At 34.6% G+C, this 13,813-nt stretch overlaps 1 protein-coding gene across 7 annotated transcripts in view; it reads right to left on the bottom strand.

Annotated features, from left to right (window-relative positions):
- Positions 1-3,439: 3,439 nt before the first annotated feature.
- LMO3 (LIM domain only 3) overlaps positions 3,440-13,813 on the bottom strand; it is a 55,117-nt gene continuing 44,743 nt past the window's right edge. For all 7 annotated transcript variants that reach the window (XM_032855089.1, XM_032855088.1, XM_032855086.1 and 4 more), the window contains 2 exons: positions 13,033-13,158; positions 3,440-3,888 (listed from right to left, as the gene is read on the bottom strand). In XM_032855089.1, the coding sequence (XP_032710980.1) occupies positions 3,783-3,888; positions 13,033-13,158 (232 nt within the window). In that variant the 3' untranslated portion in view covers positions 3,440-3,782. The remainder of the gene's footprint in view (positions 3,889-13,032; positions 13,159-13,813) is intronic.

Genomic DNA, 13,813 nt, shown 5'->3' on the forward strand with positions numbered 1-13,813 from the left:
AAACCAGCGCAGAGATGCACTAAGATGTTCTGACGTCTGGAGGACCCCAAGTCAGCCCAATATGAAGCTCCCTGAATGCTCAGAGCAAGGCCTGTCACATGGTAGGTACTCAATAAATGTCAATTAAAATAATGCCTATATTAACATTTTGCTCTTGATTGCTTTAACTTGCATTAAAATCACATTTAAGGAATATCTATAATGGTGTATTTAAGAAACAGTAGCAATCAAAAGGCTTTTGCTAAAATTGTATTCTGTGCCAATGGCCTATTACAATGAACATGCAGTTTGTTTTTGCAACTTGCTGAAGTGAACAATAAACATGTTTGGCCTGTATCATTTCTAGGAAATTAAGTGTCTATGGTGAGAGGAGCTTGCTTTAAGTGATAGTTAAAAGGAAACTACTTGTACATGGTATGTTTTACCACAGATATAATTTTCAGCCCCCCCCCCCCACCATTTCATTGCAGGCACAACATCTCTTCCCTGAAAATGTAGGATTTCGTTGTTTTTTGTTTTGTTTTGTTTTAATTCGTTATAAAGAAAATAGGAAATTTGAAATTGAGTCTGACGACAGCAACAGAGTTGCTTTCAGGCAGATCACTGGAAATTTGTGTAAATGTACAAAATTACACCCAGCGATTGTTACCTTCATTTTTGACAGTTTTATTTTCCCACAGAAGTAAATAACAATAAACTACCTAGCTCGAAGATCTTAAATATAACATTTGGAGAAAGCATTTGAGGTACTTTGTCTATGCTTGTTATGATTTACCTTTTGAAAGTAAGTGTCCTTTCACACTTTATTCTTTTTTTTCAAGTGGACTGACTCAACGCTTTCTAGATATTATCTTAGATTTTGCCAATTAAGCGCAATCAAAGAGTATAATACCCCTTTTATTAAAAACATAAATCCAAATATAAAAAAAATGAATGAAAGAATCCAGCAGATATTTATTAAGCAAGATGAAAGTGAAATTACAAACACAGGTCAGCTTTTAAACTCAGCCAGCACTCTGGGGGAGTGGAGGTGCCCTGTCCTTCATCATAGGCAGCCTCTCTGAGATGCATGTTAGGAAGGGAGGTTTCACGGCTTGAGAAATCAAAGCTCTTTTGGAGGTGTCCTACTGGAGGCATCGGGGCAACAAGCTAAGTGACGTCAGGGCTACACAACACAAAGAGGAAAGGTGACGACAATTCAGGGACTTTGCGTAGTCAAGACAATTAGCTTAGTACTTCAGGTCAAAAATGCTACTGTTTATGGGCAATTAGCTATAAAATGACCCATTTCTGTCTGGTTTCACAATTTCATGGAGATTAGAGATAATCTAAGGAGATTAAGGCCTTAATCTTTAATCCAGGTGAGTAATTTTGCTTGTAGTAAAAAGCGTAAGCATTAATTCCCGAAGGATTTGGGAAGAGAAAAGGCGATAAAAACTTGTTTGGTCTTTGGGTGGCAAGGATAATTGAACAGCTTCCAGGAGCTAAGAGAAGTTGGTTCCCAATTTACAAGTATTTTGACATATTGATAAACATAGGCAAAACCATTTAAATCTAAAAATGATCATTTGAAAAAGATACTGGCAATTACAATTTGACATCCACATGAATTTCAGACACCCCTTAATGGGGACTCACAGGGCTGCTTGAGAAAAACCACTTTTCACAGATGCCCGCACCCCACCACCTTTTGTTTGGCTTGGGTTTTGGTTTTGGCTATGCAAGTCTTACCATGAAACAAATGTAAGGCCCCAAGGCTAAAATAATAGTTATTTCTTGGGCCCCAAATACCTATTTTTGAAAAATTTTTTTTCGATATATCTCAAATCTGAGGGACATGTGACTTGAACACTCTTAACCATGAAGTATTTGTAAAAATACATATCATTCACTTTTCACAGAACCATTTCTTAAAAACGAGAGGCAACAGCCAGATTCACATGCATGTTCATAATAAAGCTTTGTTTTAAAACAAAAATCCACACCAGCATTACTTTCAGTTTAATATTTGGCCCCAAACCAAGAATTCAGGTATCACATTTCATTTTCATCTGCAATGCATCTATTGGCAGGACAAAATATGTATGCAAATAACACCGGGAAATATTGTTTCCTATACAAGTGATCAAAAGGAAAAAGAAAAGAAAAAAGAAAACCCACAGCACTAAATTTGCTCTAGCAAAAATATGCTTCATTGTGCCTGTGTCAAATTAGATTTGTTGAAAAGTAGTTCTATTGCAGGGAGCAGAAGCAAAGAAGCAAAGTGTGAGCAACCTAGAAGAAGGGATCATAGTCTTATTTTTATTTCCTTAAATTGTTATTGAAATAATCGGTCTCCATAATTTGTTTCTAGAAAGCTTTCTTCTTTATCATCTATCATGTTAGTAAGGGAATAATTTTTCACCTTTATAAAATGGAATGACAGATTTCAGCCTTAAGTGTGATATAATCTGAGCAGGTTAACTACTTAAAGAAAGCAGTAAGACATGTCAAACTTTTAAAGTCTTCACTTTTGAACACTAAAATAAGTGTCAGGTAAATACAGAAAAATATATAATCACCAGTTCTCAGCTCTTTGACAATCCCTTTGTTTCTCTTCTTCTAGAAGATTCTGTGAGCACTATGTTGCTCTGATCAAAAAAGTAAGCTCACTATTCAAATATCATCACAGCTTCAGTGTGTATTATCATGGTTTCAGTAGATTTGCACTCAAATCCTTCCAGTGCCAGAAATTTATCAAGCCATAAAGTTATTAAACCCTTAGCTCTTAGGGAGAAATCTGGGCAAAATTTTACAAGAAATTTATCGTTTTAAAATTACCTCATAATTGTGGTAACACTTGTCTCAAGTAACCCTTTGGAAAAATTTTACATGATACCCAAAGGCACTAGTTTACATAAGGGGTAAGTGGCTAAAAAAACAAAACAAAACAAAACAAAACAAAACAAAAAGCCCAAAGCCATTGTGTAGGTAAAGAACACACACACACACACAAAAAGGACATCAAAAGGATAACTGCTAAGCTTTAAAGTTATTCTAAAAATGGCACTTTTCACGTTGGTATAAAATGAAAGTGCTTTAAGATGAAATTCTTATGCATTTTTTTAAAGCTGATCTTTAACCCCCTGAAAATCGGGGGTTATAATGACAACACCGATAGACTCTAAATCATCATGGTAATGATAGTGGAATGAATAGTGGATGTTGCTAAAATGTTTTGTGTGTGTCTTCATTTCTTCTTCTTTTTTTAAAGTATTTTAATGTTGATAGACTTGCTTTATATGTGTATCATCAGTGAAATTTGCTCTTCAATCCTTTACTAGAAAGTTACAGCTCATTTAAAATAGCTGGTAGATACAGAAAGCATAAATATACAGTAAGTTGAAACACTGATTGTACTGAATGCCACCATACAAAGAAGCAAACAGAACACAAATGGTAACACAATAAAACTGTATTACATTTGTGCTTCAAATATTACAATACATTATATACAATAGGCGAAAATAAACATCTCATGCCAAGTGACACAAAAACGAATAGCAAGCAAAAAAATCCAGCAATATGTACAGTACTTTTTTCTTTAATAATAAACATTCAACTCTGAACTGGGGCAATTTCACTACGTACAGGTGCAGTCCGCCTTTTATTCCATATAACCATCCTGCTTTCCTATATCTACGCTATTCAGTAGGTTCCTGTGTCAATTCTTATATACATGTGGAGCAAAAAAGATAAAAGAATGTAGTGCTTTGTATTCTTAATGGGGTGATGTTGATAGATCAGCGAACCTGGGGTGCATAACCTTCTTTCATTAAACCTTCCTCGTAGTCCGTCTGGCAAAGGATCATGTTATTCTTTAGGAAAAATTTGTCTCCAACGCAAAATCTGAAAACATTAAAAAAATAAAATGTGTTAAGATCATTTCACTCCCATCTATAGATTTGAAGATTTCTTTTCCTTGTAATAATGTCACATGGTAATTCCCTGAATTTGAAAGCTTGGTTTAGAAAGTTGCCTTCCTTGTCGAAATTAAACTATGTAGATCATTCAATGAAACACTGCACACAAAATTTGATATCCTACAGTTATATATAAAAAGCACAGGAAAACCGAGGAAAACACCTTGGGCAGCAGAAGTGATTTTTATCACCACTTTGGAAAGAAAAAAAAAAATTGATCTATATTTACAGACATTAAAATAAATGAAAGAATGATAATAGTATTTCACTGCAGTGATTATGGAAGATTTCACCAGTGGCCATTTATTCACTTTATTAAAAAAAAAGTAAAAGGCATTAAAATGTATCAAATAATTAGAAAGTGGCCCATTTTAAAGCTTCCCATTTAAATTTCCTTTTGATCTCTTTTATTAAAATGTGATTAAATTCTGGTATTCTGGAAGTGATTGTTTTGAAGGAAAAGTTGTTTTAGCATCAGACTCTGATGCTGGGCCATAATCTTTTATTTGTGGCAAGTTCACCAACTATGAAATATTAAATGTCATTTCTTAGCCCACTCCCAATTAAACTAAAGGGAGTAACCTGAATGAACTTCTTAATATTGATGTGATAAATAAACTAGTTTCCAGTAGCTAATTATGTATTTTATTTTATAAAGCACTGTTTAATGTACAAGATTGTAATGTTTTTAATAAGTGCTCTTTTGTATAATTTCCCAGCAGTGACACTTTGGACACAATTAAGGTCAGAAATAAATGCTTGTGCTGTTTCCAGTACATTTAACAATAAAGTAACTCTGGGGAGATCTGTATATATTTTTAATTGTAACAATTTAACCTTCAAACAGCAGTGTCTAGTAGAGTTGACCCAGTAAAACTACTTGTAATTATACAAGTTGACCTCACTGACCTTTGATAGTGGTCTCTCTTTATCAGATAGTCAATTTCGAATGATGTTCAAGCAGAAATCTTAGTGGATAGATTAAATTGTGTAGTGAAAGCAACCCTTTAATGTTTTGTGAAGTTGAAGGTTTAAATGAGGAGCAGTTGGACTGATTTACATTTGCAAAGATTGGAATGCTAGACAAACAGTGAACCTATTTATTTTCCAACTGGGTAGCTTTGGAAATTTATCCTTATTCTAGCTAAGTAGATAGAGGGGAAAATAGTGTAATAAAAAAAGTAGATTGAAAAGAATTAGCTTTCCTCTTAAAGGAAGATTGGTCTGTTTATTTGTGGAATTTACTTTTTTTTCCCAGGATTACTGCCTGCTGATGATGTTGATTGAAAGTACAGACTAAGCACTGATCTTGAAATCCTGGAGTTTGCGGTCAAGGCTATTGGATAGAATGAACATTCAAGTTTGAACCTTAAGTATATCTTCTTTTTATTAGTTGAAAACTACAAACTTTAAATATTGTGCTTAAAAAGTGGCATGAGAGTAAACGAGGTTTTGTACATTATCCTGATCATTAGGATATGTTGAATAAAAGGAACTATTTCTTCTGTTGGGCAGACCTAAGTAGTCAAATTAGATACTTATCTTTCATGTGAGATTACATAAAATAGCATGTAGGATATATCTGATTACTGCTTAAAACTTTCAATTCATATTACTGTTGAAATTAATTTGAATAAGCTAATGACAGAATAGCACATCAAAATAAATAAATTCAACAAATACTCCTGTGTTCTAGCTAATATCACTGAATTTGTTTTTTTTCCTAAAAACCAACTGAATTGGAAATACTCTTTCAACTCTATATTGACTAAAACCTTGCTTCAATTTTCTAACAAGCCCCCAAATTCTATTCACTATCAAAAAAATTTTTTTTTTAAAAATATGCTCTACTTAGGGCATGAACTCAGGACCCAAAGGTAGTCACATGCTCTACCAACTGAGCCAACCAGCCACCGCCCAAAAAACATTTTTTGTTTTTGTCATGTGAAGTTATGTCATTCTTACCTTCAGAAGCCTTGAAATTTAGGTAATTTTTGTTTGTGGATTAATAAATTCGGGGTAATGATCATGAGAAAAGCATTGAACCAAAAGCCTAGAGACCTATTCTGAGCCCTGATGCTGCCCAATGCAAGTTATAGGGTCCATTTCATACTCTCTGAGTCAACTCTGTGTGGTTATGATAAAAGAGCTGCATCACTGAATTGTAGGGATGTTAAAATAAGAAATATATGAGCAGCAGAGAGGTATATTGCAACGAAAAGAGTTCAAATCCCAACCTTCCACTTATGATATTGAAGATAAAACTATTTTCTCTTATCTTTAATATAACTGACTATTTAAAGTGTGTGTTAAGAATGGAATGAAGTAGGCAAAGCATTAACTCAGTGTTTGGAGTGTAGATAATTAAAATAGCCACCTTCTATAGAGTACTTACTATGTGCTAATGTTAAGTATGTATATGCACGATTATTTCTATTTATATTTAACCGAGAAAGTAATTATTGCCTTTTTCAAATGAAAAACCTAAAGGCTTCCTCCCAGAATTTTAAAACACCTGCCGGGCCCCATAGCTAGAATGTGTATTTTGGAGGAAGGAAACCAACTCTGGTCTCTTTGGGCTCAAGACCCATGCTTTACCTGGAAACAGTAAAGCATAAGGCTTTGAAGTTAATACGGGTTTTTTGTATCACTATTGTTCCTTTGCATAACATTAAAAAAAAGTCTACCTAGCATTCAATGAGATGTTGGTAATATAAATGGAATTCATCTAAAATAGTCCTACCTAAAATATTTTGTTGCTAATGTTGTCAACTGCACAAAGTACCTTTTATGTGCATTTCAGTTTATGCTGAAAAGTCAAGACAAAACAGAACGTGGGTGAGAAATGTCACACTTACACTTATAACTTAAAACAGCTTTGAAAGCTATGGCTAAAGCAGATTATAATTGCTTTGTGATTAGGATTGGTATACTCCTTCTTAAAAAAAAGATTGATTGATTGATCGATTTGAAAGGGAGAGAGAGAAAGACAATGTTGGTGGGGGGCAGAGGAAAAGGGAGAGAGAAACCCGAGAAGACTCTGCCCTAAGCACAGAACCCAGTGCGGGGCTCGATCTCATGACCCTGAGATCAGGACCTGAGCCAAAACCGAGTTGGACACTTCACTCACTGCACCATCCAGGTGCCCCTGGATTGGTATACTCCTTTAAAATGTTCCATATATAAACATGAAGAAATTAGAGAAACAGCAATGCAGATATTAGATGTTTAACAAAATAGTCTATAACTGATTTTGTGAGAAAGGCTAGTTTTCCTATGTTGTGAGCTCCTTTTGAGATTTAGCGCTGGCAGAAAAAATATTATAGAAGCAGTGATGGCCAGAGGATACTGTAAGTATATTAATAGGTCATGCTAAAATTCCTGAAAATAAGCTGATAATCTTCCTTGTAATCTAATCCTAATTGCTTGTGTTATAGTCAGTTCAATTAATTTTGCCTTCATTACAAAAAAAAAAAAAAAGTATGTTAAGGAATAAAAAGATGCTCAATCAGATTACTCAGTCATTTAATCTTGATGTTTTGTAGTTAATAATAATAGATTTAATTTCCAGATATTTTGGAGTGATTCTAATTGAACTCATATGCAGTCTTAGAGACTTGAGAAGTACAGAAAATAAATATAATTAATTAATCACCCTTATATGGGGCTTAGCATAGTTTTAAGCAGTTATCAAAAGATTCTGCAAAGAAGCCTCCATTTGCAACCTTTTCACATCCTTTCTAAGAATGAAAACATTAATTTAGTCATCTTATTTCCCCAAAGGCAGTGGCTATCAATATAATTAGTTCCCAACTCCACAGTACTTTAAAAAGGGTGGGGGGATCCAGTCCATATTTCAAATGTCTCTATCTTCTATGTAGCACCCTCCATTACTAAAGATGGAGACTTCGATGCTGTACTTTGTTTTCAGTAAGAAGTACTGATTATATACCCATCGTCACACCACTATACACTGTGAACGAATTTACTCTCTTCTCCCAAAGACTGTCCAGTTGTCATTACATACTTCATTCCTGATCACCTTTTCTACACCAACTTACAATACCCACATCCCGAATCCTGCTATAAATCGTTCAAAGACTACCTTGCTTGAATTTCACCATATCTATTCCCATTTATAGTCATTCAGTCAGAAAATAAAATACCTCTCTTGAAGGAGTCCAGGGCCCTCATATCAGATCTGAGTCGAAAGACTAAAACCAGACTGTCTGGGTTCAGATTTTGAGTCTACCATTTTCTATCATTGTTTTCTAGGGCAAGTTACTTAAATTTTCTGTACTTCAGTTACTTCATCTATAAAATGAGGGCAATAATAGTATCTCATTTTATTGAGTATTAAATGAGCACATGTAAAGCAGAACAGTGTCTAGTGTATGATCAGGGCTATAGAAGAATTCTGCTATCATTATTTGTTAATGACAATTTTTTTTTTCACCTCTGCTTAAGCCATTCCCTAACCATGACTATTTCTTCCTGTTTTTTCATCTGTTTAAATTATTTTAAAAAAATTATTTAGTTTCCATTCCCTCCATCAATACATTCCCTGGCCATGCCAGCTCATTCTGATCTTTCCCAAGGCACTTATTTATTGGCATATCATTTACTTTGGTATTTCAGATTTCCTCCTGAATGGGTAACAAGTTTCCCAATCTGGGCTGCAGTGCTGGGGTAAGGGCCCATGAGTTATAGTTCTTTTGGACCCTCTGAAATACCACCATAAATTACATGACCACTTGAGGTGGGTGGTCAGTAAGTACAGGTTAAGACAGATTTATCCCAGAACCAAATAGCTTTAAATAACAAAGGTATTTTTAGATAGATAATTTAAATTTGTGTTCATTTTGACTCATTTGTTGACTTCCTACCTTTAAATTTCACCTCCTCCTGATCCTCATGCCATTCCCTCTTTCTCCATATCCCGACCAAACTCCCTCTCTAATCTCTGAGCATTCTGAGCTCTTTTCATTTCCTGCACACATTAAATGCTTCACACTTCCCATGCCTTGCATGATGCTTCCATTTTCCTGGAAAACCCTTTCCTCACTGCTCCTTGGCTTCCTTGTCCTCCCCAACCCCCACCAGACACAATCCCTACATTCCAACCAGTCCTAGGGAGTTCTGTTTTAAAACCCAGCACATCAACCCTTTGATGCTTCTCTAAGACTTCAAGAAGGACAGACCTCTCTTTCCTCAGTATAGATCTGTTTAGCATCGATTACACTCTTCTGTGAGTCTTTGATGTCCTGTCTCTCCCATAGCTCTGAATAAGAGAGAAACTGGTTTTTCTTCACCTTTCTTTCCAGAGCCTAGCATAGCGCTTTTATTCTTTAGTGTTACACAATTCTACGTCTTTGAGGCAATTTCATTACAAATAAACATGTTCTTTCCTTTTCTTGTAAAACCATCATTTAGTTTTACAGAACTGTCTAAGGAGGAGGGGCTTGGTCACCTTTAAGAAATTAACCTATTACATAGAATTCTTCAATTCTGAGTGAGATTCAGTTGTCATCTAAGATGCTCAAAATAACATTCCTCTGCTTCTGTTAATAAAGAAAAAGAAATAAAAACACCTTAGATGTTTAATTCAGGATTCACATCTTTAGCCATACCCCCTCTCAAAAGAGTGAAGAGGGTATATACAAGAAACAACCAATCCTAAAAAGTTATTTTTACTACCATTTTGCAAACACTCAGAAATGCTTTTGATTTTAATGATCTTTTGATTTAAAAGTTACGATGAAATGGCTGCTAAATAAAATTCATAAGCATTTATAATACCACAGTCTCAGATGCCAATAAAGTTTGCTTAAGGGAAAGTGCCTATAAATTACCTGTTTGCTTTGTGTTTCACTTGAAAAGGTGCAATGCTATAATAATAATTTGGCTACTGAAAGTATAGGCTCATGTGGCATATGGCTTTATTGGAGAGGATTTCCCTAGCAAATGTCAAAGTAGAAAGAAAATCTCCTATGTTGAAAACCTTCTGTATTCAGAGTAACAAAATTTGTCTGCTTTGCTTGACTGATGAAGATTAGCTGACTTCTTGCATTAAAGAAGTTTGTCTTGTAGGGACTGAAGTGACAAGACAATAACTAAGTGCTAATTGTGCATAACCAGCACTAAAGATATGCAGTCCCATTATGGCATGTAATAAATGAAGCGAACATGGAAATATATTAGGTACTTTAATAATGATACTAGAATAGTATTTTGCAGCAATAAGAATGTGAACAGTTTTAGAGTCAAAATTTAGGAGTGTTTGTCTTACTTGACTGAGTTCTACTGAGGATAGACTTAATTGTGAATGCAACTTTTTATTTCAATGGTGAAATAAAATTGATATATGCTTTGTAAATAGCATTAACAACCTACAACTACTTTGCATCATAATAGAATTTAGGCTGGATTTAGCCCTTGAATGATGTTTTAATTTTCTGTGTAGAACATGGATAAAATAGGGGAGACTGCCCTACAGGAAAAATGGACATAGGGCATAAACAGGCCGTTCCCTAAAAGAAGAAATAGCAAAGGGCCACTAGAAATCAAATAAATACTAATTAAAAATTATAATGGGACACCATCTTTCATCCCTCAGGGTGACAAGGGTTTCTTTTTAAATAATAACTCCCAATGCTAGAGTGAATGGAAGGGAATACATAGCTTTTAAATTTCTGGTGTGAGAATAATTGGTATAACTGTTGGGGAGAGCATTTTAACAATATATAACATAAACCTTTAAAAGGGTTATATACTTTGTCCAGTGCTCCCGTGAATTTATCCTGACACATACTTGAATATTGTTTGTTTGTAAATATTATGTTGATAATATTATGTCGATAATATTGGTAATATATCAAGTTGAAGAAATAGCTTATACATCTGACAAGAGAAGACTGATTTAACATATGAAACTCTACTCATAAAATAAAACACAAGAAGGCTTAAGGTATCTTAAAGAATTTGAAAAGCATGCTATCATAAATGAAAAAGTCCAAATATCAAACACTAGGATTCTTCCCTGTTCTTTTTCTTTAAGCTGCTCAAATGTATCATAAAATATATGCTATATAACACCCATCATATATGCACAAGAAAACATATGGCCAGCTATACACCAAAATATTAAAATGCCTTCTTTTAGAATAGTAAGACATGGGGCAATGTGATTTTTTAACCCTTTTTATTTTTCAAAATTTCTACTATGAATATGTAACCTTTCATAAAGTAGAAAAGAAGTTAAGTGTTACTGTTGCATGAAGATAACTGTATTTGAATGGATGCTGTTAGTGGATCAATAGGGCAAGTAAACAGAAGTATACTAATGCACCTTTAAAATATATACACATACATGTTTACGTGCATATAAATATCTGTATAAATGTGTAGATATTTATATTCATGTGCCTATATCTTTACACACATACTTGTCAATTTATTTTTGCCTAAAGGTCACCATGGACTGAATTAATCAGCTTTGATTCCAAAATTTTGTGCAGACTTAAAGTGCCTACAAAATGACTTTTTGAATTATTTCCTGGATAAATTAGATATTCAGGTATACTGGTATAGGTATACTGGCAAGGTATGCTGGGCACTACTCTGAACATCTCCATTTAGCAGGACGTATCATTGAGATATATCTTTTTTTTTTTTTTTGAGATACATATCTTGTATATAAACCAAGTTAGTGGAATATGATTTGGTAAAAGTAAATTGTAACTATCAAGATAAAAGAGCCTATTTTTTAGGACCAATTGTGCTCCTGGTATTTAATATAAGTTATTTCATTTAATTTTCAAAATCTGTAAGATAGGTGTTAGTGTCTTCATTGTCAGGGGGTGGAAACAAATCTCAGAGATGAAGTAACAGACTCAGGATGTTGTATCTAATATACAATGGGGCTGGAATTTGAATCCATTTCTTCCTGTAAAAATCATGTCCTCTGTGCTGTTCTACACAGGGCCTCATAAAAAGACGCTGCATTGAATAGTAAAGCAGTGCAAATCACAGTAACTGAGAACGTGATATAATAAATGTGGCCTGATTATATAGTATGTCAGGTGTTGTCACTCTCACCTTGAATATATTTTCATTAATATCCATCAAGTGCAGTAAATTTTTAAATGTATTTTAATGATAGATACAGTTTCATATTCTAATATCCTCTGCATATATCATATAAAACAGGTATCAGTAGTGTATGGGTCCCACTGGAAATAAAAGTTACAACTTTCAGAGGGAAAAATGGAATAAAGTGATAATACTTTTAGATGAAAGAGTTCTCTGAGACTGGCTAATCCAGCTCCTTTTTGTTGTAAATGAGAAAACCAAGATCCAGAAAGCTAAAATGCTTGATGGATGGTTATACATCTTGTGAGGGGCAAAGCCCAGCCTAGAATTTAGGTTTCTAGATTCCTTGTGCAGTACTCTTCCCCTTTGCCTATGCTGCCCATCCAATGCTGATAAGTGTTAAATTATTAGCTATATCTGGCCTCATTCCCAAGGAAACTTAAAGCAACTTAAAAAGTACATATAAAACAAGGTTAAAATTCAAGATGAGAAATCAAGAGACAGGGCAACCAAAATAGGAAAACTAAGATAAGACACACTACCTCCTACAAATTCCTGTATATTTGCCTCAGGGCAAATGTGTTGGGTCACAGAACAAAAAAGTGAGGATTTTAAGCCTACTTTTAAAAAGAATATTTTCAAGATACTTTTAAAGTTTTAAAGTAAATTTTAGGGATATTCTAAACCTACTTTTTAAAATGACAGAAAAATAATAAAGAATGAATAAAAAGAAAACTAAAATAGCAGTGTCTTCACTGCTTCTCACATTCTGCTATAGGTTGCTCTTTCTGCGGGTAGAAGCACAGTTTTAAGACCTTTCCCCCTCAGTGCTTTCTTCCTGGCACCCAATGAATGTTTGCAGAAAACAAAATGCTGAGATTAATAGCCTTAAGTAATATATATAATTCCCATCTATTAAGTAAATAACTAGCAACTAGAGGTTTGCCACTTTTTAGACACGGGAATGAAACCTGCTTACCTCTGATTACAAAGCTGACATGCAAAGCAGTCCAGGTGGTAAACGTTGTCCTTGGCCCGCATCACCATCTCAAAGGCAGGGATGAGCTTACTACAGGCGGCGCAGTTCCCCGTTACACCAAAGAGCCTGGAACAATAAACATTTTTCTCAAACTCTTACAGGGAGATCTGAGATGATGACTAGAGAAGGTGCCAGCACACCCTGCAAAGCTATCAACAGGCAATGCCTTATGATGTACACAAGCACGTTTTATCCTCGGCAGATACATAAGTATTCCTCTCTGATACATACTCCGTTGACCTTTCTTGATGAAAATCACATCTCGTTTGAGAAGGAAAGGAAAAGACAAATACATCAGGAAGCTTACATAACCACACACAAACAAGTCAATGGAGGTGAATTCGTAGCAAAAAAAATCTACTTGATAGAATATGCAGTAAATAGAAATGCAACGTGACTTTGATCTCACTGACGCATAGTAGCCGTTTTCGTTGGAGAAGAAACCCATGTGAAGGACTCACTGTTTCCTGACATCTAGTTACTAGGAGGTTTGCCATTATTATTAAAAGAACATTTATGTACAAGCCATTTAAATAGCCAAAAAACATCAGAGGTGCGTGCACCTTATGGCCCTATACCATAGTTATAGCTCTGATTATGTTATTCAAATAGCACATTAAAGTAAATGAGGCTGTAAACTACACAGAGCTGGACCAGGAGTTGAAACATAATATATTGAAAGAACCAGTGGAACTGTCCGGGGAAAAGGTATTTTTAAAAA

Source organism: Lontra canadensis, unplaced genomic scaffold (genome assembly GCF_010015895.1).
Source record: "Lontra canadensis isolate GAN:19392208 unplaced genomic scaffold, GSC_riverotter_1.0 scaffold9, whole genome shotgun sequence".
Lineage (NCBI taxonomy): Eukaryota > Metazoa > Chordata > Mammalia > Carnivora > Mustelidae > Lontra > Lontra canadensis.